Source organism: Passer montanus, unplaced genomic scaffold, assembly GCF_014805655.1.
Source record: "Passer montanus isolate IOZ18808 unplaced genomic scaffold, ASM1480565v1 scaffold68, whole genome shotgun sequence".
NCBI lineage: Eukaryota > Metazoa > Chordata > Aves > Passeriformes > Passeridae > Passer > Passer montanus.
The window spans coordinates 772,583-795,952 of NW_024371926.1; the positions used below are offsets into that span (position 1 = coordinate 772,583).

The 23,370-nt window shown below is 51.4% G+C and overlaps 1 protein-coding gene across 2 annotated transcripts in view; it reads right to left on the reverse strand.

Moving 5' to 3' along the window:
• GRIK3 (glutamate ionotropic receptor kainate type subunit 3) overlaps positions 1 to 14,484 on the reverse strand; it is a 114,737-nt gene extending 100,253 nt beyond the window's left edge. For both annotated transcript variants that reach the window (XM_039729231.1, XM_039729230.1), the window contains exon 1: positions 14,237 to 14,484. In XM_039729231.1, the coding sequence (XP_039585165.1) occupies positions 14,237 to 14,351 (115 nt within the window). In that variant the 5' untranslated portion in view covers positions 14,352 to 14,484. The remainder of the gene's footprint in view (positions 1 to 14,236) is intronic.
• Between the last annotated feature and the right edge of the window lie 8,886 nt (positions 14,485 to 23,370).

Below are 23,370 nucleotides of genomic sequence, written 5' to 3' on the forward strand. Positions count from 1 at the left end.
CCAAAGAAGAAGTTGAGATTCATTGATTCTGCTTTTCAAGGTTGTTTATTTTTCCTTATCTATTACATTCTTTCCCTGACCAGCTGAGGTCTGTCCAGCAGGTCGGGTTGTGGCACACTGTCTGCCCTTGAGATGGTAACATTTTATACTAAGAACTACGTGTACTTTATTTGCAATAATTTCCCAATACCTATCACCTATGTCAGACAGTCTGTCTCTACTCTAAACAATCCAAAAGTGCCACCATCACACAGAAGATGGAGGCCAAGAAGAAGGAGAAGAAGGACAGGACATGCCCAGATTCCTCCATCTTTCCCCTTGAACCCCAATTCTAAAACCCCAAAATTCTACTTTTCACCCTGTGACAAATTAACCATCATTCTACTCAAACTCTTGTGGCTTGTAAATCTTCACACAAAGTTGATAACTTTTTCCATGGGCTAAAATCAAAGGCACAGATGTTTTTGACTCTGTTCCAAGGTCTCTGAGCCCCCTGCCAGGGTCTCAAATCAGTGGAATTTATGCATCATGGATGAGGTGTATGAATATGCAACAAGCTATTGCTCTTAAGGGTTAATTCTCTGTTAATGTGGGTCCTTTTTTGGGCTTATTTTGCCCAGAAAGAGGTACCTGGATTGTCCATAATTCTTTGTTTTTATTGTCTTGTACAGTCCTAATCCTAATTGTCCAAATTTTTATTACTCTAATTACATTACTATTTTTATAACCATTTTATTACTATTAAACTTTTAAAATTCTAAAAACAAGTGATTGGCATTTTTCACAGGAGTCAGTGGGCAGGCTCAGGCCACTAAGTCCCTGCACCAGCCAGCCCCACTGGGAAGGCCAAACCTCTCTAAAACCTTGTCCCTGCTCCCAGCTCCCTGTGCAGAGCTTCCTGCTGCTGTCCCCTCCTGGAAAGCAGAAATGCTTTTTTCAGAAGTGTCACCTCCCCTGCTGCACGCTGTTGAACAGGTAACACTAATGAAGGAGCCCAGAAGTCAGAACTCTTCAAGCAAGTGCTCTGAAAAATTAATGAGGAGCTGCAGAAGAACATAAATAATCCGTACTCCCCATTAGAGGTGGTTAGCACCTTTACAGTGATCCAGGGAAAACCTGCCCAGGCACCACCTTTCTCCTTTGGAATCACTGTCCTGTAGATTTTGTCAGCTGGAGTCAAAGGACAGTTAACCCTTTAACACCTGAGCTATTTTGAAATAATTATTGTTAGTCTAAATCAAAAGTGACAGCTTAACTGGTGGCAGAAATGGATATATATATAAACCAAAACGAAGTTGCATGGCCTCAGAGGAAAAATCATTAGCTCCCTGGTGGGTTTACAAGTAATTTGCCAGCAATAAAAATGCAAAAACACATTTTGGTGTGCAATGATCATAAATAATCCTTGGACAAGATTTCTTTCTAGGACTCACAAGTCCACTCCCTTAATGGCAAGTTTTATTACCCTGGTTTCTCTGTGTTCTGTTACAAAATGTTGCTGTCAGAACAATTTACGAATTACAGCCCTGTTGGTATCAACTTCCATAATTCATATGGAAATTGGTTTCCCCACAAACACTCACAGAGCACAAAGAGTCGTGTAACCACATAGAACGACCTTAATAACACAGAATATAGAGACCAAGTGCCTGGGCCAGCATTAAATATCCAAGGGCACCAGGCTGGGGGGAAACTTCCCTTTAAATCATGTGCATGTGGTGGTGGGGTCAGTGTGGGTGCTCAGAGTGTCACCAGTGCTGTCACCCAGGCTGGTGGCACCTCCCAGGATCTTTAGGAAGCCAGGAATGTTCTGAGGGTTCTGTTCCCAAACGAAAAATCTCATCCAGCTGCTGAGGAAACTCTGAGTTTTCTTAAAATTCAGCATTTTCTTAAAATACCAGGAAGTACAGCTTGTTCAGGATTTCAGCTGTGTTCATCTCTTCCCTCCACTTTTGAGGCTTGGGGATGAGGAGGGGAGTTCAGCATCTGAGCTGAAAGTCACAGAGGGAGTGGCTGTGCCAGGGGCACCAAGTGTGTGTGTGTGATCCTTGGAGTAGGAAAGAGAAGGAAAGGGAGTGACAATCAATTAGGTGGGAGTTGCCTCAGAAAAATTATAAAGTAAATGCAAATCCAAAGTGTAAAGAGGGAGATCTGCAGCTCAGGCTGGATTTTGGGTGCTGTGTGCCAGTTGCTCTCCCTTCAGCTGGAGGAAATGGATGCAGCAACTGAAATTGCCACATTTCATGGATGAAGTTGCACTGCAGAAAAGAAAAGCACTCCAATAGAAACCACTGCATTAATGTCTAAGGAAATTAAGTAAAGATGGTTCTAACTATTTTATTTACTAATCCTTTATAAATAGATGGGCACACATCCAAAGTCAGTTCTGGCTATTGGAATGCACCACAGGGTAGAAGTAGCTGCTCAAAGAACTGAGAATTTCTTGTATGCAACATCTTATTTGTAACTTTAACCTAAAGGAAATTTGGCCAACTGTGCAGGGACAAGCCCTGCATTTTAAAAAATATTATCAGCTTCATCTAAGATTTTGCAACACCCATTCTAGACAACCCTTTTGCTGTGATGTAGATGAATAGGAGAGAAAACTGCAGATCCTATTTCCATTCAAATATTATGAGCCAAGCTGAGATGCCACCCTGAAGCAAAACATCCAGGGTCTTACTTTGAATTTTGTCTAAGCAAAGATGACAAAAACTGCTTTTGCAGAAATAAAAAATCACAAGAAGAAAAGTGCATAAAATGAGGAAGAAAATGGTTTTCTTTCCCTATAAAGAAAGAGCAGGTCCTTAAGATTTTATAGACCAGAGATTTAAACCAAGAACACCCTTTTTACAGGTCCCTGGTTCAGCTTAAAATGGTAATGGCATTGCTGCTGAAAGAAACAGCACCTGGAGCTGCAGGAGGTGCTGGGCTCTGCAGAACTGCGTGGATGGGAGGGACGTGGATTCTGAGGATTCTCTGCAGCTTCTTCTCCCCTCCTCCCACCCCAGGGACATTCTGGAGAGCTGCTGTCACCATGGGAAGCAGGACAGCAGCCACCAGCTCCTACTCCTGGGAGCTCCATGGGGCTCTGCCACACCACGAGGTTTTCAGTTCTCAACTTTTGATGAGATGCTTCAAATCAGGGAAATCTCAGCTCTGTGCCAGAGAGTTAAAACTGAAAGTAATTAAAGCAAAGTCTTTTCCTGCACGGAAAATACCTAACATGTGGCAATAGCAAAATCATCAGTGTTTCTGCCATCGTAAGCCCAAAAAACAAATTGGATTTTGAACGAAGCACATGGAACAGTGACCTTTGTATACAACTTATCTTGACCTCTGAAAGTAATGGCAAGTCATCTCCAATTCTACTGCTAATTGCAAATGCTGAATTCTGAATATTCACATTTGAGAGGGATTCATGGCTTGATTGTTTCAGAAATCTGAATGCCCTGAGAAGTTCCCCTCCTGCAGGAACAGTGTTAGCTGAATTCCCAGACCTGTTCTCAGAACAGCCCAAACCCCAGCACTGAACACCCAGACTGTGGGAGGCTGAGCCCAGGCTCCTCTTTCCCAGCTCAACCACCCATAAGCTCCAGACTTGGCAGCTGTGACTCCTCTTAATCCCTCCTACAGTTCCTTCCCTAGCTCAGCCCTTTCCCAACTCACAGAGGACAGACACATCAAATATTATATCACAGAGGACATTCCACATCAAATTCCACGTACCCCAGTTGTGCAAAACATGTATTATATGATTGGCTTTTTGCAAATATTAAAATGAATGTTATATGTGTTATGTTAGAAAGTTATGCTGTATTAATCCTTTTAAGTAGTGTGTCAAATATAGTTTTAGGCTACAACATAATATTAAAATAGAAACTATGAGATGTAAGATGCTTTTCTAACTAGCTCAAGGAATGGATAAGATAATCAAGAAATTCTTCACACAGAGATAACAGCAACAAGACATTAAAATCCCAAGAGAAAAAATATTTCAAGAAGAACCAGGCTCCTTCTATCTCCTTTCAGACTCCACAGAGCCAAACCATGATTTGCAAGATGAAGGGGGACAGAAATAAACAGAAAAATCCCTAGTTTGAAAGGAATGTTTGCATCATGTATGAGATATATGAATGTGCAACAGGCTATTGCTTTTAAGGGTTAATCCTTTGTTAGCGAGCCATGCTTTTTTGAGAAAAGCATCCGAAGGTTCGTAATTCTTTGCTTTTTTATTGTCCTTTATTGTCCTAACTCTGACTGTCCAAATTCTTATTGCTGTAATTTATATATATTATATATATATATTAATATATATTTATATAATATACATAATTTATTTTAATTTTTAATATTTTACTATTTTTATAACAATTTTATTACTATTAAACTTTAAAAATTTTAAACCAAGTGATTGGTGTTTTTCGCCCCAGTCCTTGAGCTGTACCAATGTACCACCCCAGCCATGGGGAATCACACCCCACCTGGGCTGAGCCCCTCTGCTGGGCCAGGACACGGCTCCAAACCAGGGCAGAGACCCCAAAGCAGATTAAGAGCAGTTAAAGCAGCCAATAATGCAGAGCAGAGCAGAGACCAGAGCACGAGTGACCTGAAGCATGATTTGCAGTGAATGTCTTTCCCTCTCATAAATAGGAGAGACACAGTGGGACGATTATCCACCCAGATTTATCTCCTCAGCTCTGTGTATATCCTTCTGCGCTTAAAAATGTCTCACTGCCCTTTGCGTTATTGCATTGCCCTTTACATTCATAGCACATAAACCTCTCAAGTACCGTAAAACTTACAAGGTGTAATATAACGTTGGGGGGTTTCTTTTACACACCATAAACAGAAGTCACTGGGAAAGGAAAGGAGCAAAGAAAGGGAGACATTACTTGTCCTGACAACAGTACAGGAGGAAAATATATATACAAGTATACATATATACACTTAAAATCCCGAGCTGGATTGATTATCTGGCGTTGATGGATCACCTGAATGTGTTACGTAGATAAGGAAATTGATTGTTCAATAAATCACTGTCTGCGCTAAGAATGCAGTGTTAAAAAAGAAAGGGAAAATATTATAAATCTGTCTCGCACAGGCAAAGAAAAAGCTTAAGCTTTTAAGGCTAATCATGATGTACCTTTTGCTGCACATCCGATAAAAGAATATCATCTGGGAGTTCTGCAGTGCTAAAGGACTGGTGTCTGTCCCAAGGTCTGTAGGGAGGGAACATCCCTGGCATGGCTGAGGGGCTGCTCCTCATGTGTTAGGTTTCTTTTTCTCGGGCTAGGTCTTATAAACCCTCAAAAGGGAACCTAACACACCCAAGGATAGCTTAGCTATTACTTTGGGGGCAAATAATAAGCAGGATGGCTTCTGCTGCAGTGTTAGAAACAAAACAGGTTTAATAAAAGGCAAAATAACAGACAGAAAAACTCGAGCCAAGTACAGAGGTCTGCCCCTAGTAGAAACACCTCACAAAAGTCTCTTAGTTCTTTTGTTCTCTTCTTTTCTACCTGATGGGCCAGGCAGGACTTTTTGGCTTCTATCCAATTAGATGACCCCGAGTTTTTCGTAAAGTCTATGAGGTACTATGAGGTGGCTTTTCACCTGATCGTTGAGAGAAACTTCTGGGCTTCTTTCCTTTTTTGGGGGACAAAGGCTAGCTTTGCCACTCTGTCATTAGAGGGCACACTCCCACACTAGTGCCAGCAGTGGGCAGGGTGATCTGACAGCCCCAGGGGTACATCAGCCCCAGCCCTGGAAGTGTCCAAGGCCAGGCTGGACAGGGCTTGGAGCAGCCTGGGATAATGGAAGGTGTCCCTGCCCATGGCAGGGGGGTGGAATGAGCTGAGCTTTGATGTCCCTTCCAACCCAAAGCATTTTGAGGTTCTATGACGTCCAGCCTTGTCTCTGCTGAGCGGGTGCCATGGCTGTTGGTTCCATTCAGAAGAGAATCCACCCTGTTCCCAGCACAAAACTTCTGCTGCAGCCAGGAAAAATCCCCCTCAGCCCAAGCACCCAGGCAGGCACAGTGTCTCACAGGGGGTGGAATTTAAAATCACTGCGGTGACTTCCCTCAGAGTGCTTTGAATTCACTGCAGAACTAACCAACAAGTCTAACACCTCAGTCCCCACAGACAGCCATAACTCAGCTAAATTTGAGGGTTATACCAGATTTTATTTACTGTTCCATCCTGGGAGAAGAGTGCGAGCTGACAGCCATCTATTCATTAGAGTGGGGGGAAGCCGCCCACGGCGACGCCGGCTCTCCTCTCCCTGTACACTTCCACAGCTCTAATCAAGTTTGGGTTCTGCAGTACCAGCTCTGTTATTTTAGGAATGAGGTACGTTCCTACTCACCTGGGAGCTGGTGAGTGCAGAGATCTGTGCTGTTCACCCCCAGGTCCCCACTGGAACAAAGGACGTGCCGCAGCCATCAGATATTACCAGCTATGAGTGCCCAGTGGCCTCTGCCAGGGCAGTCAGTGGCCTCATCCCAGTCCTTACTGGAGGCAGGAACCACCATTCCACACAGCTGGTGCTCCTGAAGCTTGCAGGTGCCAAGGATAAATTGGACTTTGTCTCAACAGCCTTTGTAACACTGAGTGCTCCAGTGCCAGGGGAGCTGGGTACCCCTTAGAGGGGATCCCCAGTGCCCAATTGCCAGAGCAATGAGCAAAGTGCAAGGCTCAAATTCAAGAATTTGTCTGAACACTTATGTAATTTTAAGTCTTTCTTTTGTCTAAGCTTTTGGTTTATCTCTCTGCTTAAAAACTTCTCCAAATGTCCCCACACAGTCCGTGCCTTTGGAAGCCCAGTCCCTCCTGCTGCTTTCCAGGTCACACTGCTGTGCTGAATGTCCCGGGCACAACGAGCTGATACAGAATGTGCCAGTTGTTCCCTCACTACTTCCCACTTCAGATTTCTATTCTCCGAATCTGACCCCACACAGGGAGTGCAGTTTGTTGGCTGGGACACAGCAAAAAAGCCAAAGTCTTACAAGGTCCCTGGACTAAAGTATTAAATAATACAGATACTGTGTGGTGCCCAAGGCTGATGCCTGCTCTCCTCTCTTCCTGCCAGTGCTGCAGAGCTGAGCAGCGTGGGGGAAGCTCAGAGCAGCTCTGGGGTTGCCTCTGACGCAGGGGTACCCCACGCTCTCCTCAGCCGTTTGCAGCTGAACCACGTTTTCCTGATGATCTTCCCTGCCAGAAATAACAGAGCAGTCACAAATTTGTGTGTTCATGCTCAGTGTCTCGCTGCAGATTTAAAGCACAAGGATCCAGGGAATGCTGGCGTGGTGAGAGCGTCACAGTGCAAACCTGAGCAGTGAAGCTGTGCCTTCCCGGGGGCAGCACAGCAAAGGGGGGTGAGAGGAGGCAGAAGGGGTTAAAAATGCAACCACAAAGAAAAGCTGGTGCAGGAGCAATGACAAAGCAATGAGCTGAGCCCTCCACCTGCTTTAAGAGCTCTCTCTTGTGCTAAGGACCTGCATTTATTTTAGTCTTTATTACAAGTGGTAAATAGCAGCACATCACCCCTGTTTTCACTGTCAATAACACGAATCGATGGATCAATGCATGAACCCCCATCCCATTTAAATCCCCTCTGCACCGGCCCACACTGCGACAATCCCTGCCTGGCAAACCGAGCTGGATTCTCTAAGGGGCACAGCACTCGTGTTCCACATCTATTCCTGCCCTAGAGCAGCTCTTATCCTCTCGTTCAGCCCTCAGCTCCTCTCACCATCTGCCTCTAACCCCCTCGCCCATGGCTCTGGCGCTTTCAACTTGCTATCCGCCTTTCCCAGAGACTTCCACGCCCGTCCTCAGCTGTGCACAGGGAGCAGGAACAGCCAGACAGCATCGCGGTAAAGCTGCAGCCGAGAGGAGGGGAAGGAGATGGCGAAGCTGGGGAGACACACATTACACTGGATTAGGAGGCTTAACGCTGGCTGCAGACACAGCGCCGGGCGGGTTTGCCACCGTGTCTCCTCCACGAGAGACTCCAGCACGGCAGCTCTGCTGGCACAGCTCCGGAGATCCGCTCTGCCCGGGAGGAGACTCCAGCATCTCCAGAGCTCCGTGCGAGAGCTGGAGATCCGCTCTGCCCGGGAGGAGAGACTCCAGCATCTCCAGAGATCCGTACGAGCGCTGGAGATCTGCTCTGCTCCGGGAGGAGACTCCAGCATCTCCAGCATCTCTGCTGGCACGGCTGGCACAGCTCCGTGCGAGAGCTGGAGATCCGCTCTGCCCCGGGAGGAGAGACTCCAGCATCTCTGCTGGCACAGCTCGATGCGAGAGCTGGGGATCCGTTCTGCCCCGGGAGGAGGGACTCCAGAATTCCCAGCATCTCTGCTGGCACAGCTCAGTGCCAGCGCTGGAGATCCGCTCTGCCCTGGGAGGAGGCTCCAGCATCCCCAGCAGCTCTGCTGGCACAGCTGGCACAGCTGGCACAGCTCGGTGCCGGCGCTGGAGATCCGTTCTGCCCCGGGAGGAGGGACTTCAGCATCTCTGCTGGCACAGCTCGGTACGAGAGCTGGGAATCCGTTCTGCCCCGGGAGGAGGCTGCAGCATGCCCAGCAGCCCGGCTGGCCCGGCGCGCTGCTCCGGAGCGGGTGCGGAGCCGCGGCGGGGCACTGCCCTCTGCCGATGCGGGACCCGGCTGGGCGCCAGCGCATATCGCGACAGGAGCGCTGATTCCGACAGGAGCACTGGGTCTCCATCAGGAGCGCTAATTCCCTGGAAGTGCTGCTCTGTACCCAAGAGCGCCTCATTGCCCGGGAGAAGGGAGCCGGCTCTGCCGAGACAGAATGAGTTGAGCGTCGCTCCGTGCGGGCTGTGCCGGGCAGGCTATGCAGGAACCTCCTCCCAGCAGCAGCCCCTGCTCACTTGCATTAATAAAAACACCCGAGATGCAGAGATTCGGGTCAAAGAGGAGGATTTGCACCTGCTGGTGGTAAAACCAGAGGTGACACTGCAGCACGGGAGGAGGTGCCATGCCACAGGAGCGAGCGAGTCAGTGTGTCCTGGGATGTGTCAGTGTGTCCTGGTGTGTGTCAGTATGACCTGGCGTGTGTCAGTGTGCTCCAGTGTGTGTCAGTGTGTCCCAGGTGTGTCACTGTGTCCCAGTGTGTGTCACAGTGTCCTGGTGAGTGTCACGGTGTCCCAGGGTGTGTTAGGGTATCCCGGTGTGTGTCACTGTGTCCTGGTGTGTGTCAGGGTATCCTGGTGTGTCTCAGTGTGTCTTGGTTGTGTCAGTGTGTCCCAGGGTGTGTCACTGTGTCCTGGTGTGTGTCAGTGTGTCCCAGGGTGTGTCACTGTGTCCTGGTATGTGTCACCGTGTCCCGGTGTCAGGAGATGTGCAGCCACCTCTATCCAAGCACACCCAGCCCCCCAAGGCTCCCTCACCCCTCAGGCTGTGCCCACACCCTGCTGTCCCCAGCCCGAGGGTGTCCAAGTGCCCCGAGGCAGCAGCCCAGCACGGAGCTGTCTGCTTTGCTGTCTCTCCTGCCTCGTGATAAATGAGAGTCTATTCTTTTCTGCTATGTGGTTTGATCTTAATTTCCTGTATGAAGTTCTCGAGAGAATGCCAAGATCAAATAATTAGACTATTCTGCGATAAAGAGTTAACATTGTTATTCAAATGTATTCAGAATTCATTTACCACCAAACAATTTACGCTGCCGCCCTCCTATCCTGCTGAAATTACCAGAATGTGTTATCTGACACACAAAGCATCTCGTGACCTGAAATAACTTTATCAACCATGAAATGCTTGAGCAGTGGGTGCACGGTCACAGAAGTGCCCAAGGGAATGCAGGAGAAGCTACAGAGGCAATAAGTGATTTGAAACCACCCTGGTGCCATCCCCTGCCAGCCTCCCCAAAGAACACTGGCCACTCTGGTCACCAGGCATGAGCTGGGCAGAAAAACCCTGGAGCTGCCTTGCTGAGGGCTCCCACTCCAGCCTTCACGTCCCCCATGGCTGTGCAGCTCCCAGCCCTTGGGCGCTGCCTTTTCAGCCTGGAAAAGCCTATTTCTGTTTTATTTTTAAAAATACAACTTCATTTGCAGAGTGTGGGAAGGTGGTTTCAAAATAAAATTCCTGACAGGCATAATAAGCCTCAGAAAAGCCAATCACAGAGAGCAGGATAATTATCCCCAGAATTTGTTTTCTATGTATTTGTGTAAATAATCAATGATATTTTTCTCACACGGATTCCAATTTGATTGTGTTTTCTGTGTTACTTGCAAATCATACAAACAATCAATGCTCTGACCCCTTCTCTATGCAAACACAGCTTAGAGAGACACTACAAGAAATAAAATCCGATAAATTCCTCACGCAGGGTTGTTTGTTTAAAAGCTTTGCTGGAGACTGATCCTGCTCACAGCGACTTCGGAGACACAGGAGTGGGACTGTCAGACATGCTTGAGGTGGGATTATTGCCACAAATATCAGCAGGAATAGAACCTCAGTAAAAAACCTGGCACAAAAGTGAGGACACAGATGTGGAGGTGATGCCTTTTAAAATGCAGCAAGGAAAATGAACCCATTCCCTGGCCTGGCACACTCCTCCTGCAGAGGGGCACACAGCTGGGCTGGGGTGACCCAGGGGTGGGCTGGGACCCTTGCCCACAGAGGGGGCACATCAGGGGCACTCCTGGCAGGAGTGGGTGGCCAAGGGCAGTGATGGCAGCAGGGCAGCGTGGTGTCACCTTCTCAAACCCACTCGGGACTCTCCAAATCCAGCTCCTGCTCCCTGCCCAGGGGTCTGTTCTTTACAATTTACTTATCCCATCCCATTGGCATCCGATCTGCACATGTGTCTCACTAACACACAATCCCTCAAAAGAGTCACTCAGAGGAATTCCTGATGGTGCTTCAGCAAAGCAGAAGGCTGGAATGGCTCTGCTGGAGCCACCAGCCCTGCTCCAGCTGCGCCACCCATCCCGCCCTGCTTTGTTAGGGATGGTGCCACCAGCTCTACAAAATGGCATCGGGCTCTGTCTGTGTGTTTAATCTGCTTTTTAACCCGAGTGTAGGTTAGCCAAATGGGCTCTCCACGGCCCCAAAACACCTCGCTGGCACTCCTTTTAGCTGCGACGTTGCAAATGCTCCGCAGCTCCTGGTAGCAGGTGTGATGTGCCGGAGCTCAGCCGCAGCGAGGGCGGGCAGCAGCGCAGGATCCCTCGGCGGGGTGAGCAGCTCCTCACACCAGCACCCTCCTCTGCCTCTGCTCCAGGGAACTTGGAGCTGAATTGAGCACTCGGGTGGTGTTTTCTGATACGGCTTTTTCAAATATTTAACAGATTGCGTAATAACCGAGCAGCTGTTGAATAAGATTCAGATACCAACTCCTGCTTTAAAAAGCGCATCCTGTACCAAGGCACAGATTTTCTTTGTACGGGTGCATGTATAGATTATGTTTAGATGTGTAGATTAAATATTTATATTTTACTGGTGGGAGAAAGAGCGCTTTTGGCTTTTTCTTCCATTTCTTAGATATCTCTCCCTGTATTTATTTTAATAGTCAGCTTCACAGGGAAAAAAGAGAGCTTTGAGAAGTTACCTGCTTTCTCTCTGGTTTGATTTTCAGTGCTAAACCAATAGTTACTTAAGTGTTCTGCACTTCTCGGCATAACCTAATAATTAAAATAATTACTTGAAAGCCAAGGCAGCTTTGCACAAATTAATGCAGGGCAAGAAGCTGCAGTTTTTCAGTGGGCTGAAAAAGAGGTCACAAAATGATGCCAGTTTTAGCTGAGAGAGAAGGTAAACACAGATCTCCCTGCAGCCCCGATTAAAGCCTTTTTTTCTGATCTTTTAAGTTTCTTACTTTACTGATCAAGAAGGTGGCTCGATGAGGGGCTGACTGTTGTGGGATTTCTCAGCAGGTAAAGCGAGACTGTTCCTGTGGAAGGCACGACAGTGCTGGCAGTGCCACAGCAACCCTTCCTCCCTTCCTGCCCGCCTGCCTCCATCCCTCCCTGCCTGCCTCCATCCCTCCCTGCCTGCCTCCATCCCTCCCTCTCTCCCTGCCTCCATCCCTGCCTCCATCTCTCCCTCCCTGCCTCCATCTCTCCCTGCCTGCCTCCATCTCTCCCTGCCTACCTCCATCCCTCCCTCCCAGCCTCCATCCCTCCCTCCCTGCCCGGTGAAGGGGAGCAGAGCTGCAGCAGACCCAAGCGCTTTCGTGGAGGGCTGGCAGCAATCTCTGCATTGAAATCTCCTCTGTCCTTTTGTGCAATTGCTTTGAGCCTAGAAAATCCATTTTCAGGACAACTGAGGCACTGAGAGTCGAGACTAAACATCTCCACAGAGCCCCCAGGGACACTCCTGAGCCTGAATATCCCCCAGGAGCCAGCTGAGCGTTCCCTGGAGCCTCAGCAGCCGCCAGCCCCAGCGGCCTCAGCCCATTCCCCGCGAGCATCTGCCACAGCTGCAGCTGCCCCTCGGAGCACCAGCCTGGCAGCAGCCGGCTCTGGCCACCAAGAATCAGGCCCGCTGCTGCCAAGCCCAAAGCAGGAGGAGCTGCCAGCCCGGCAGCCCAGCTGCCACAGCCCCCGCACACGGCTGGCGGCCCCCAAGGCGATCAGAGCCCTGGGACCTGCCGGGGAGGGAAACTCCGCCACGGCACTGCGGTGCTCGCTGGGGACAGGCTGGTGACACACGGGGGGGCTCTCCCAGCAGGACACCTCCTCCCCGCTCCTGCAGTGGGACTGGCGGAGCCCAGCGCGCCCTGTCAGCAGCCACCGAGCTTCCCTGGGAGTGGGTTTGTGTGGCACAAAACATTTCCAGCTGTTCCAGGCGGAGGCTGAGCATACTAAACAGCTTGGCTCTGGTTAAAGTTCAGCAGCCGCCAGAGCCCCAGGCCCGGAGGCAGATCCATTAACCTTTTTCACCAATATTTCTGGCACTACAATGTGCACGGGATAACATCTGCCTGGAGTGCCCCATTCGCGGAAGTCTGGGGGAGACCAGCTGCTCACCCTGCAGGAATTAAGCCCTTGTCCATGAGATGATCTGGGCCATGCAGACACTTCAAGCCGTGCTGGAGGTGACAGTGTTTCACTTCAAAAAGCACCTGTCCCTCAGGAGCAGCATTTTTCTCTTTCTGGCTTTCACATTGCTGCTGTGCAGTTGCACTGGCATGAGTAAGACCCTTTTTTTTTCCCAGTTAAAATTATTCACCTATCTATTCAGTTTTCACTCGTTTTTCTGAGTTAAAATTTGAACCGTCAAAAAGCAGGTAAACTTGTCCTTGTAATTTTTAGTGGGCAGACAGCAAATCCCCGGGAATGTGTACCAATGGCAAAGTGCATGGGATGTAACAGAAATCAGCGCCGTTCTTTACATGACATGATTAAAACAAGTATCTCGTTTAATTAGGAAAAGAAAGATCGCAGACTCATTCCCAGGATGTTATCTGTGCAGTTACTTTATGTAACATTATTAAAAATTAATTTTCCCCAGAACCTCAGCAATTTAATGAAACACGCCTGGTCCTCAGCAGCAGCTGCAGCGGAGCCAGCCCACTGGCATCCTCCAGGCAGCGGGACTCGGTGCCGCGGGCTCCCCCGGGCTGTCTGTCCCTTGCTCTGGGCACATCCAGCCCTGGGTCAAAGCACCCCTGCACAGCACCCTATTGCCGCAGGCTCAACAGCCTTCCTCGCACCGGGTACCGCAGCCCTCCTCCTCACAAGCTCCGCATGCCCCCTCTCCCGGGGCTCGGCATCCCCATCTCTGTGAGCAAAAATCCTCATTCTCCAGGGAATCAGCATCCCCCCTCTCTGGGTGCCCGGCATCCCCCGTCTTTGGGGGCTCAGCATCCTCCCTCTCCACAGGCAAATCATTCGTCCTCTCCGGGAGCAAAGCGTTCCCCTTCCCCGGGGAATCAGCACCCCACTCTCCAGAGGGACAGCACTGTGCTCTCCTCTCCGCGAGGTGCCCAGCACCCCCTCTCACCTCTCCCGGGGCGGCTGCTCGCACCCAGAGCGCTGCCCGCTCCGTTCCGGGACACAGCCCCCGCCTCGCCGCGCCGCCCCGGCACCGGCAGCGCGTCCCCAGCCCCGGCCAGGGCATCCTGCACCGGGGGAACCTCCGCCCCGGCACCGGACAGCGCATCCCGCAGCCCCGGGTACCGCATCCCCCGCCGCGGCCCCGGGCAGCGCTCTCTCCGCCCCGGCCCCGAAGTTCTCCCGCCGCCGCCGCCGGCCCTTACCGATCCGGATGACATGCGGCATCCCGTGCGAGCTCTGTCCCCAGAAGCCGCCGACCAGGAGCGCTGCCCAGTATTCCCAGAGGACGCGGCGAAGCGCCGGCCAGAGATGGGGCATCGTTGGGGAGGTCGCGGGCCGGCGCGGCCCTACGGCCCCAGGGGCAGCGGGGACGCGGGCGGCTGCTGCCCGGGGCTCAGGCGGAGCGGCCGCTCGGCGCCGGGGCCGGGCGGCTCATGGCACATCTTGCGGCAGCCGCAGCTCCGGCCGCTCCCTTTCGAGCCGAGCCGAGCCGAGGCGGGCCGTGCCGAGCCGTGCGGTGCCGGTGCCGGTCGGGCGGCACCTGCGGAGCCGGGGCTGCCGGTGCGCCCCAGGAGCGGCTCTGTCCCCTCCTACCGCTGATGCGCGGCTCGCGCAAAGCCCCGGAGTGGAGCGTGCACACACCGACACACTCACACCCCCTGACACACACCCCCGACACACGCACACACCCCGGCACACACCCGGCACGCCGCTGACACCCCGGCACCCGCCCGCTCCCCCGGGGCGAGGGCAGCGCCGGCGGCTGGCGCGGGGCGGGATGCCAGCGGGACCCTCGGCGAGCACCGCGGGGCGGGGGGCGATGGCGAAGGGGTCCCGGCAGCGCCTCCGTTCCCTCTGCCCCCGACGGAGCCCTGCCACGCAGATCGCGGGGTGCCCGGTGTCCCCCAAGCGCTCGCGGGTCCCTGATGACCCCGGGGTCCCGGTGTCCCCGCCGGCGGGCGCCGGGAGAGGCCGGGCAGGGGGTTTGGGGCTGGGGCCGGTGTCCCGGGGGCGGGAGGGGCCGCTGCAGCAGGGTGACCGCGGCGGGCGCCCGGCCCGCGCTCCGCAGCCGGGAGTTTAATGACCTCGGTGACAGAGACAAAGGGCTGCCCGTGCCGCGGACCGGGAGCTGCTTTGTCAACGTGCTGGGCCAGGCTAGGGTGAATTTCTTTCTTTCTCATTTAAATAATTTGATCTATTCCATCATTTCCAATCGTTGCCATTTGCTAGCTGTCTGCTAACTCCAGCCTGGAACAGCTGAAGAGCAAATCTTTAATTTTCTTACAAACATACTATTACTCTGTATCGGCTCATCTCTTTAATTTTCCTTGCCAGCAGCAAGCTCGGCATCCTGAAATGCTGATCGCCGTCCTGCACTCTGCTCCAGAGCCCCATCCCGGAGCAGCCTCCGGGAGCCGGGGTGTGCGGACTGGAGGAGGAACACCTCAAGTCATTATTGATCTACAGCTCAAAGAGAAGTTGCTGCGTGTCGCCTCGGCCAGCAGGCAGCGAGTGCGGGACGGTGCACACGCGGGGGATTCCCTGCGTGCCCGCTGCAGTGCTGTCTGGGCTCTGGCTGATGGCACAGCAGCGGCAGGGGGGGATTGGCCGGGGAGTGTGACAGCCGTCACCAGCACGGAATCATGAGGGAAAGCTGGAAGAGTCTCTGGCTGCACGGGCGGGGCAGGACCAGCCCCTCCCGGGGATGTTTCGGTGCCTCCCTGGGCCGGTGCCTGGCTGGGAAGGCGCAGCTGAGCGTGGCTGGGGTCTCAGCACTGTGTCGTGGTGGAGGGCACGTCTTACTCCTTCCTCTTCTTCGTCTTACTCCTTCCTCAGCCCCGAGGCAGAGGGGCTGCTCAGCCCCCTCCAGGCGCTGCCACAAGCTCGGTCTCGGAGGAGGGAGATTGTTGGTGTTGATTGTGGGCAGGGCCGAGGCTGCAGCTCCCAGCCCGAACCTCCCTGCCTGTGCTGAGACGGTTACAGAAAAGACTGGCTGGTGTTAAGGATATTTTTATCCCTCCTGACACCAACATGGATAAGATTTAGCAAAAGGGCATGGAAGAAAATTTCTTTAAATACTGCTTAAGTGAAGGACAGCTGTTTCTGTGAACTTGTTATAAAATTAAATGTCACAACCTGGTGACTCTTTGCACCTGCAGATAAAAAAGCCCCACAAAGCTGTTGGGAGGGAGCAGGTAAAAAGGGCTGTTTCGGCTGTGGCTGTTCTTTGCTCTTTGCAGACTCCAGCACACAGAGTAGAGGTTTGATTTTGTGGAGAGTTTAAATTAAACTGTAGCTGGGAGGAAATATTCTGTTAGTTTGGAATGCTGCTTCCTGCCTTTCTGTCAGTACCCGGCACTGATAAGGCTCCAACCTCAGCTTCAGCCTCTGGATCCTACTGCAGAGCCAGCACAAATAGTTTATTTTGTATTAAATTATTTGATTAGTGGCAGATGGGTGCGTGGTGGTCATGGACAGTCCTCATCTCCTGCGTGTAGGTCAGACAGAGCAGGACAGGAACAGCTCTGTGCCAGAAATTACCACAGCAGTCGAGCTTGGGCACAGGCAGAGGAGCACTCCAGGGCTGCTCGTGGGCTTTCATGGCTTCTCCTTCCCAAAGCAACCTGAGGTGTTCAGCAGAGCAGCTCACATGGCTGTGTCTCCCGCCCTTTGTATTCCCACATCTCCACACTGTCCCTAACCCACCATGGCTGTGTCTCCCTCCCTTTGTGTCCCCACACTGTCCCCAGCCCACCATGGCTGTGTCTCCCTCTGTGTTTTCCACATCCCCACACTGTCCCCAGCCCACCACGGCTGTGTCTCCCTCCCTTTGTGTCCCCACACTGTCCCCAGCCCGTCCCTTGTGTCACTTGGCAGTGCTCCTCTCTCTGGGCAGCACCCAGGGCATCCCAGGGCTGCTCTGTGGCAGGATTACAAAAAGGGCATTTTGGGAACTTCTCTCAGGTGTTGCACCATCGCTGCTTGGGGTTTTTTTGCCCCATTCAAAGACTCAATTTCACCTGCTGCCCATGGAGGGGCTGCAGACCTGTGAGCAATGACCTTCAGCAGCCAGGCCGGACTTCCCCTGGAGCCAGAGCCAGGTTGTGATGGACAATTACAGCCAGGATGGCTGGACAAAAGCAGGAAGAACCTAGAAGGCTGGTAGAGCTCCTCATGGGCCCAGAGCTCTGGCTCGGTGCTGCTGGCCAGGGGGATGCTGGCCTGGGGAGCAGCATTCACACCAAGCTGAGTCAGGACTTCCTTCAGGAATCCTTGGCTGTGCCTTGAGGACAATCAAAGGTAGCAGAAGGGCTTTGGCTTTTGATGACTTGTTACAGCGATGCTAAAAATACAAGATATTTGCCCAGTTCATAAGTGCTGTGAAAATAGCTGTAATGTGGTAATTCATCATTTAAGAGTGTATCAATTAATGCAAACTCTGGTGTATTTATAACTCGTGAACATAGTGTACCAGTGAAGTCGATTCGTTATTTTGAGTTTGTTGAGAAGATATTTGGATGTTAATTTTTCGTGCTGCTGTTTTTACTATGAATATGTGTGGTATTTAGAGCTCCAGGTATTACACAGGTCAAATTCGAAATTGTGTACATCTTATGGGGGTTTTATATACGTAAAAAATTCGGTCCTCTCACCTACAAATAAAGCTGTAGATTTATGGGTGTTCTCAAGACACTGATTTAAGACTTCTTATTTTTGAATATGAAAGGGAACCACTTGTAAAAGTGGAAAATAGTGTTGAGATTATTAATATCTAGAGGAAAATGCTGATTGACTAAATACATTTTCAAATAGGAATAATGCTTTAGAGCAGCAGCAGAACTATGAACCTGGCAGAAAGAGACATAAGCATTTCTATAGCTATAGCATTTTTCAATACTAATGAAGAACAAGAGGCTTCTCTTTATTTCTGTAATGGTATCTAAACTGGTTCGTTGGAATTAGATCCATCCACATGTGTTTTGTTTAGATTTATATGCATCAGGCCTAATAGAACCACAATCAATCAGAGTTATGAGGCTCAGCGCTCGCATTACCGAGATTCATGTGCCGAAGTCGGCTCCTAAAACATCAGAGAGGGATTATACCTGGGAAATGCGGATTTCTGGGACTTGAGTGCCCTCTGCTGAAACCGTCCCGGCTCCGGCCCTTCGCTGTGACACCCGCAGCTTGATTGATGGCTCGCTAAATTGAATCGAAGCCTGCGGTTCACAGATCCATTATGAAGGATCCCTCCTTTCCTTCCTCCCCGCGCTCCAACACTCCGGTTCATTCTGGCTCCGGCAGCTGTGCCACGGCAGATTTGCTGGTTTAAATGGCAAGTTTAGATGCTGTAAGGATTCCTTTGGGTGTAACCATCCGGGAGCCGTGCTGGCATCGAGGAAGGCTGGGCTGGGCACGGCAGTGCTGCAGGAGGAGCTGGATTTGCCCGGGGAGTTTGGGTCTGCTCGGTGCCAGCAGCCGGGATGAGGCGACGCTGCCACCCACGCTCCAGCAGCTCCCGCAAAAGCAAACCCCGGCCATCCGCATTCGCCTCGCTGCGATTTGCGTTGCATCTTGCTTGTTGTGGGGCGGAGGGAAGAGGGAAAATTCCCACTTCCCACTCGGCATTCCATCTGGAAGGGAGAGGCATTGTGTTCGTGCCTTGCCGGCAGGGTTTCTGTGCTTGGGATGGAGGCAGGTGGGGCCGGGGCAGAGAGGGAAGTGCTGCCAACTCGTGTGTTGTGCTGCTGGGCAGCTGATTCCAAAGCTGGTTTCCCGCTCAGGTTTTTGTGAGGTTTATTCTCTAATAAATTCCCGTGGTGAAGGGGTGGCTGCTCTGTCCGGGGTAGGAAATGTGGGGTTTCTGCAGTCTGTGCGCCGCTTGCGGAATTGTTGCTTCGCTACACTGCATATATTTGTGTTGGAACATACCGCGGTATAATAGCTGGTTTGAAATGTATCCAGTTCTGCTGAATACATTATTGTGAAAGTCAGGAGAACGCGCTGGGAGAACGCGAGCTCCTGTCAAACCCAGAGCAGCGACGCCCCACAGAAGCTGGGAGAGCGGGAAGGGGCTGGGAGCAATGCTGCACTCCCTCCTTGGCTGGGCTGCCTGCTGGAGCTCAGAGCAGAGCCCCGCTGGGGCCCGAGCAGATCAAAGGGTGCTCTCAGATGCGGCTGGCATCACCCCCGCCGTGCAAAGCCCACCCCGAGCAGCAGGAGCCGGGACCTGCCCATCGGCTGCTCGCAGCCAGCAGAGCTGCTGGGAGCAGTACGAGAGCTTGTCCCCAGCGTCAGGCTGGCAGGAGATTTCCTTCCTTCCTTCCTTCCTTCCTTCCTTCCTTCCTTCCTTCCTTCCATGGTGTTTGTAGCACCACTTTCTTCCTCTTCCCCCTTCCAGAGAGCAGAAATGGGGGTGAGACAAGGACTGTGCTGGGAGTGCACAATGACCCTTCAAACAATGGCCAGAGAGGTTCCCCAGACTTTCCTGCCTGCAGCTGGTGTGGCTGAGGCTGATGGAGTCTCTTTGAATGAGAAATAACAAAGGGTGTGAATCTCGTTATTATTTTAATCAGTTTTGCTGCAGTTTGCTCTGTCCCAGGGCGTCCTGCAGGCTCAGAGTGTCACACACCTGGCACAGACCCAGCAGGGTCTCTGCACCAGCAGCAGCACCCAGCCCTGCCACCAGAGATGCCAGACCTTGGGGGTCTGCCTGCCCCCACTGGCAGGGAGGGCACAGCGGGGCTGTGGGACCCTTGGGTGGCATGGGGAGGTGGGAGTTTGGGAGATGGCTCAGCCACCCTGGCTCTGGGGCAGCTCCACCTGTGCCAGCTCTTGCATGGACCCTGTGCAGCCAAACACTCACTGGGCACCCCTGGCAGGGCCCCCTTGGTCAGCCCCTGCCTTTGAGGGCATCTTGGTGTGAACCTGGCGCTCTGGGAGTCTGGACCAGACACTCCCAATGGACAGAGCTACCCCAGGAAGGTGAGCAAGGGAGGATGCAGAGACCTGCCTGGCCTTTTTGGATGTGATGCGTGGCTGTGAGCAGGGACAGAGCTGTCCTGGCACCTGAGAGGTGACAGATCCCCCGGGCTTGTGGAATGGAGCCACGTGCATCCCGGCTGATTGTCAGGCTCGTGCAGCAGCAGCTGAATTTGTACAATTGCAGCGTGTCAAACGGGCTGAAAAGGGCAACAGGGAGCAAATGACTAAGTAAGACCAGTTCAAATTATTGTCTTTATCACCCCCTGTGTTCGTATCTGACAGAAGAAACTGTTTTGGCCAGTTGGTTCCATCAAGGTCTCCTGTTTCTGGGCTGCAAGATGATCTCTTTGAACTAGCTGAGTGAAAATATATATTTGTGTCAGACAGCCTTTGCATGTGTTTTTCATCCTCTTTCTGCAGAGGTAGGAAATCATCTTTTTTCTTTTTTTTTCCCTTTAAAAAAAAAAGTCCTCTATCTTTAGGATTGGTGGGAGAAGCCATTTGCAACTGATGGGTGTAAATTATGCCTGCTTAGTCAGACAAGAAAATTAGAGACTGCAGCATTAGCCTCTGCTCGCTATTATCTTTGCATGGAACCAGTTTACAAAGAAACTTGGTATGCTCCATGGCATTCTGCTCCACTCTCACGTGATTTGTGTGTGACCTGTCAGCCCCAGCGCGTGTCCATTGTACACACCCAGCCAGGGCAGCTCCTTTTTCTCCTCAACAAAGGTACCAACTGGCAGAGCAGAAGGTTGGGCACCTGCCAGCCTGGCAGTGCACAGGGCTCTTTGCTCCCCACATGGCTAATTACCCATGCAAAGATTGGGAATGAGTTGTTAATACCTCTTTTTTTTTTTCCTGCTACACATGCAAAGGGCAAGAAAAGATCACGTTATTTCAAATGCCTGTTACATTCCACTTCAGTGGAATTACACTGGGAATTAATTTGGCCAGCTGCAACCAGTTGTTTTGCCCAATCTCTGCAAATTCTGGTGCATTTCCAATTCACAGCAAATTTCTTGGTTGTTCCAGCACGTTCAGAGGAAGTTTAAATGTTGGGTGAGAAGCTGTGGGTGGATCTGGCTGTACCTGCTGGCCTGATGTGTGTGGGGACAAGGGGATCCCTGCCCTGGGAAGGGAGAAGGGAGCTGGAGGGAGCAGCTCTCCCGTGGCAGGGGATGCTGCCCACAGGAGATGCTGTGGAATGTTAAATGAGGAGTGTTAAATGTGTGGAGGCGAAAATTATCTGCCTGCCAGAGGAAAATGAGCTGACCCTGAGCTATGGAGGGATCCCAGCTTTGGGCAGGGCTGTGAGAGGGCACAGGGGGTGCCATGCCCTGCCCTGAGCTGGCTCAGGGGCTGGGATGATCCTTGTGTTCACCTGGCACCTCTCAGCCAAGCTCCATGTCATTACCTGCAACCAGCCCAAGCATCTCCCACAATTTCAGCCTCAAAGCCCAGTCTCTGTAAGATTTGCAGAGCCCACTTTTCCCACTGTCCTGCCTGGATAATGAAATAGCAATTCGCAGTGTCCTGCCTGCTCCTGGCTGTGTCCCTGCTTCCTGCTGCAGTGGGCAGTGCCAAGGGCAGTGCCCACAGCTCTGATGGGCAGCAGGGCTGGGGTGGTGCAGAAAGACACCCTCAAATACAAATGTTTGGTTTTTCAGGCTTGTTTATGTCCAGTGAAAGCAGTGTGCCTGCATGGAGGGAGAACCTCTCCATCAGCCACCATGGCCAGCTCCTCCCACCCAGCTTGGATCCTGGGGTGTGAGGAGCTGCCCTGGATTGCCAAGCCAATTGTGTTCCATTTGCCATCTGTATTTCAGCTGTCTCCTGTTCAGGGGGCAGTTTCCCTCATCTCTTCCACAGCCACTCCTCCCTCCAGGGACATCTGCTGATAACAGGCTGTGCAATGTCCCTGCAGGGCTGATAAGAACTGCAGCATCCATGGGAGATGTGAGCCCAGGGGAGGAGCCAAGCATTCCTGCCTGGATAGAATCTGAGATTCTGCAGCACCAGCACGGCTTCTGCACTGGATTCCCAGAGGAACAGCAGCTGCCCCTTCCCCTGGAGCTGCAGAGGAAGACTCCCCCCTTGTCCAGGATCCTGCTCCAGCAGAACCACCCCTGGCACTGCAGGAGGGCTGAGCCACAATTCCAATGGGACTGTGCCAGCACCCTGACCCACAGGGTGTCAGGCTGTGTCTGACTGGCAGTGTTGGTTTGGTTCACTGCATTGTTTATTTTATCTTTTTCTTTTCTTCCCTAATAAAGAACTGTTATTCCTGCTTCCATATTTTTGCCTGAGATCCCCTTAATTTAAAATTTACAGCAATTTGGAGGGTGGGGGTTCACATTTTTCCATTTCAGGGGAGGCTCCTGCCTTCCTTAGCAGACACCTGGCTTTCCAAACCAAGACAGGAGCCTCTGGAGCAGGGATTTCCAATGGCCTTGTTTTAAGCTGCTGTGAGACTCCTCCTAAACCAGACCATTGGATCAGTTCAATCCCTTTTATTCCCAGTTGCCAGTGTCTGGGCACCAGGTTAATTTTGGCAGTTCTCAGCTTAGCAAGCAATGAATGGGTTCAGGTTCTCTCCCATGGGAAGGAGATTGTGCAGCACATGGGGATTTGTAGATTGAAAGGGAAGTGTGGGAGGCTTCCAATGTGTATTACTATTCACAGGAAGAAAGAAATACTGCTTTTATTTTTTTTTTTAAATCTGATGTTTATTTGGCATTTTAATGGTGGCAAGAAAACAGAGAAAATTAATTTCAGGAGATGGAAAACAAACTGGGTTTTTAAAAATGTGCTGCACTCTGGTTTTTCTGCTTCTCCCAAATCCCACCAGCGATGGAGACACCTTTCCCTCCAGCACAGGCTGGTGCCACTGAGCACCTTGGGCAGATGCTGACATCCCCCTGGAGGAGAGGCTGGAAGATGATGTGCCTCAGGCCAAGCTGTGGGTGGCTTTTTTTGGAAACCATTTCCAGACGGTTCCTTATGGCAGCGCAGCTGATGCAGGGCTCAAAGATCCCCCAGCAGAGGCTCTGGAGGTGTCTCATACAGGACATTTTCTTCTCGTGGCTCTAAATTGGAGCTAAATCCCTTAATTTAATTTTGCTGCTGTTTCTGTGTGTTGTTTCTGTTTGGTGACGAGGCAGAAGAATAATACATTTAAGCAGCTCTTAGCACAAGCAAAATGAAGCTGAAGTGGCTTTATTTTACACAGTGTACACAAAATCTTCACTAGATTGTATCTGTGCACAGTCCTCCATGGTGGGAGCGTGACTTGCATATTGAAACTTGGTGTGAAAATCCCTTGGAAAAATAACGAGCCTCTCTCCCTAGT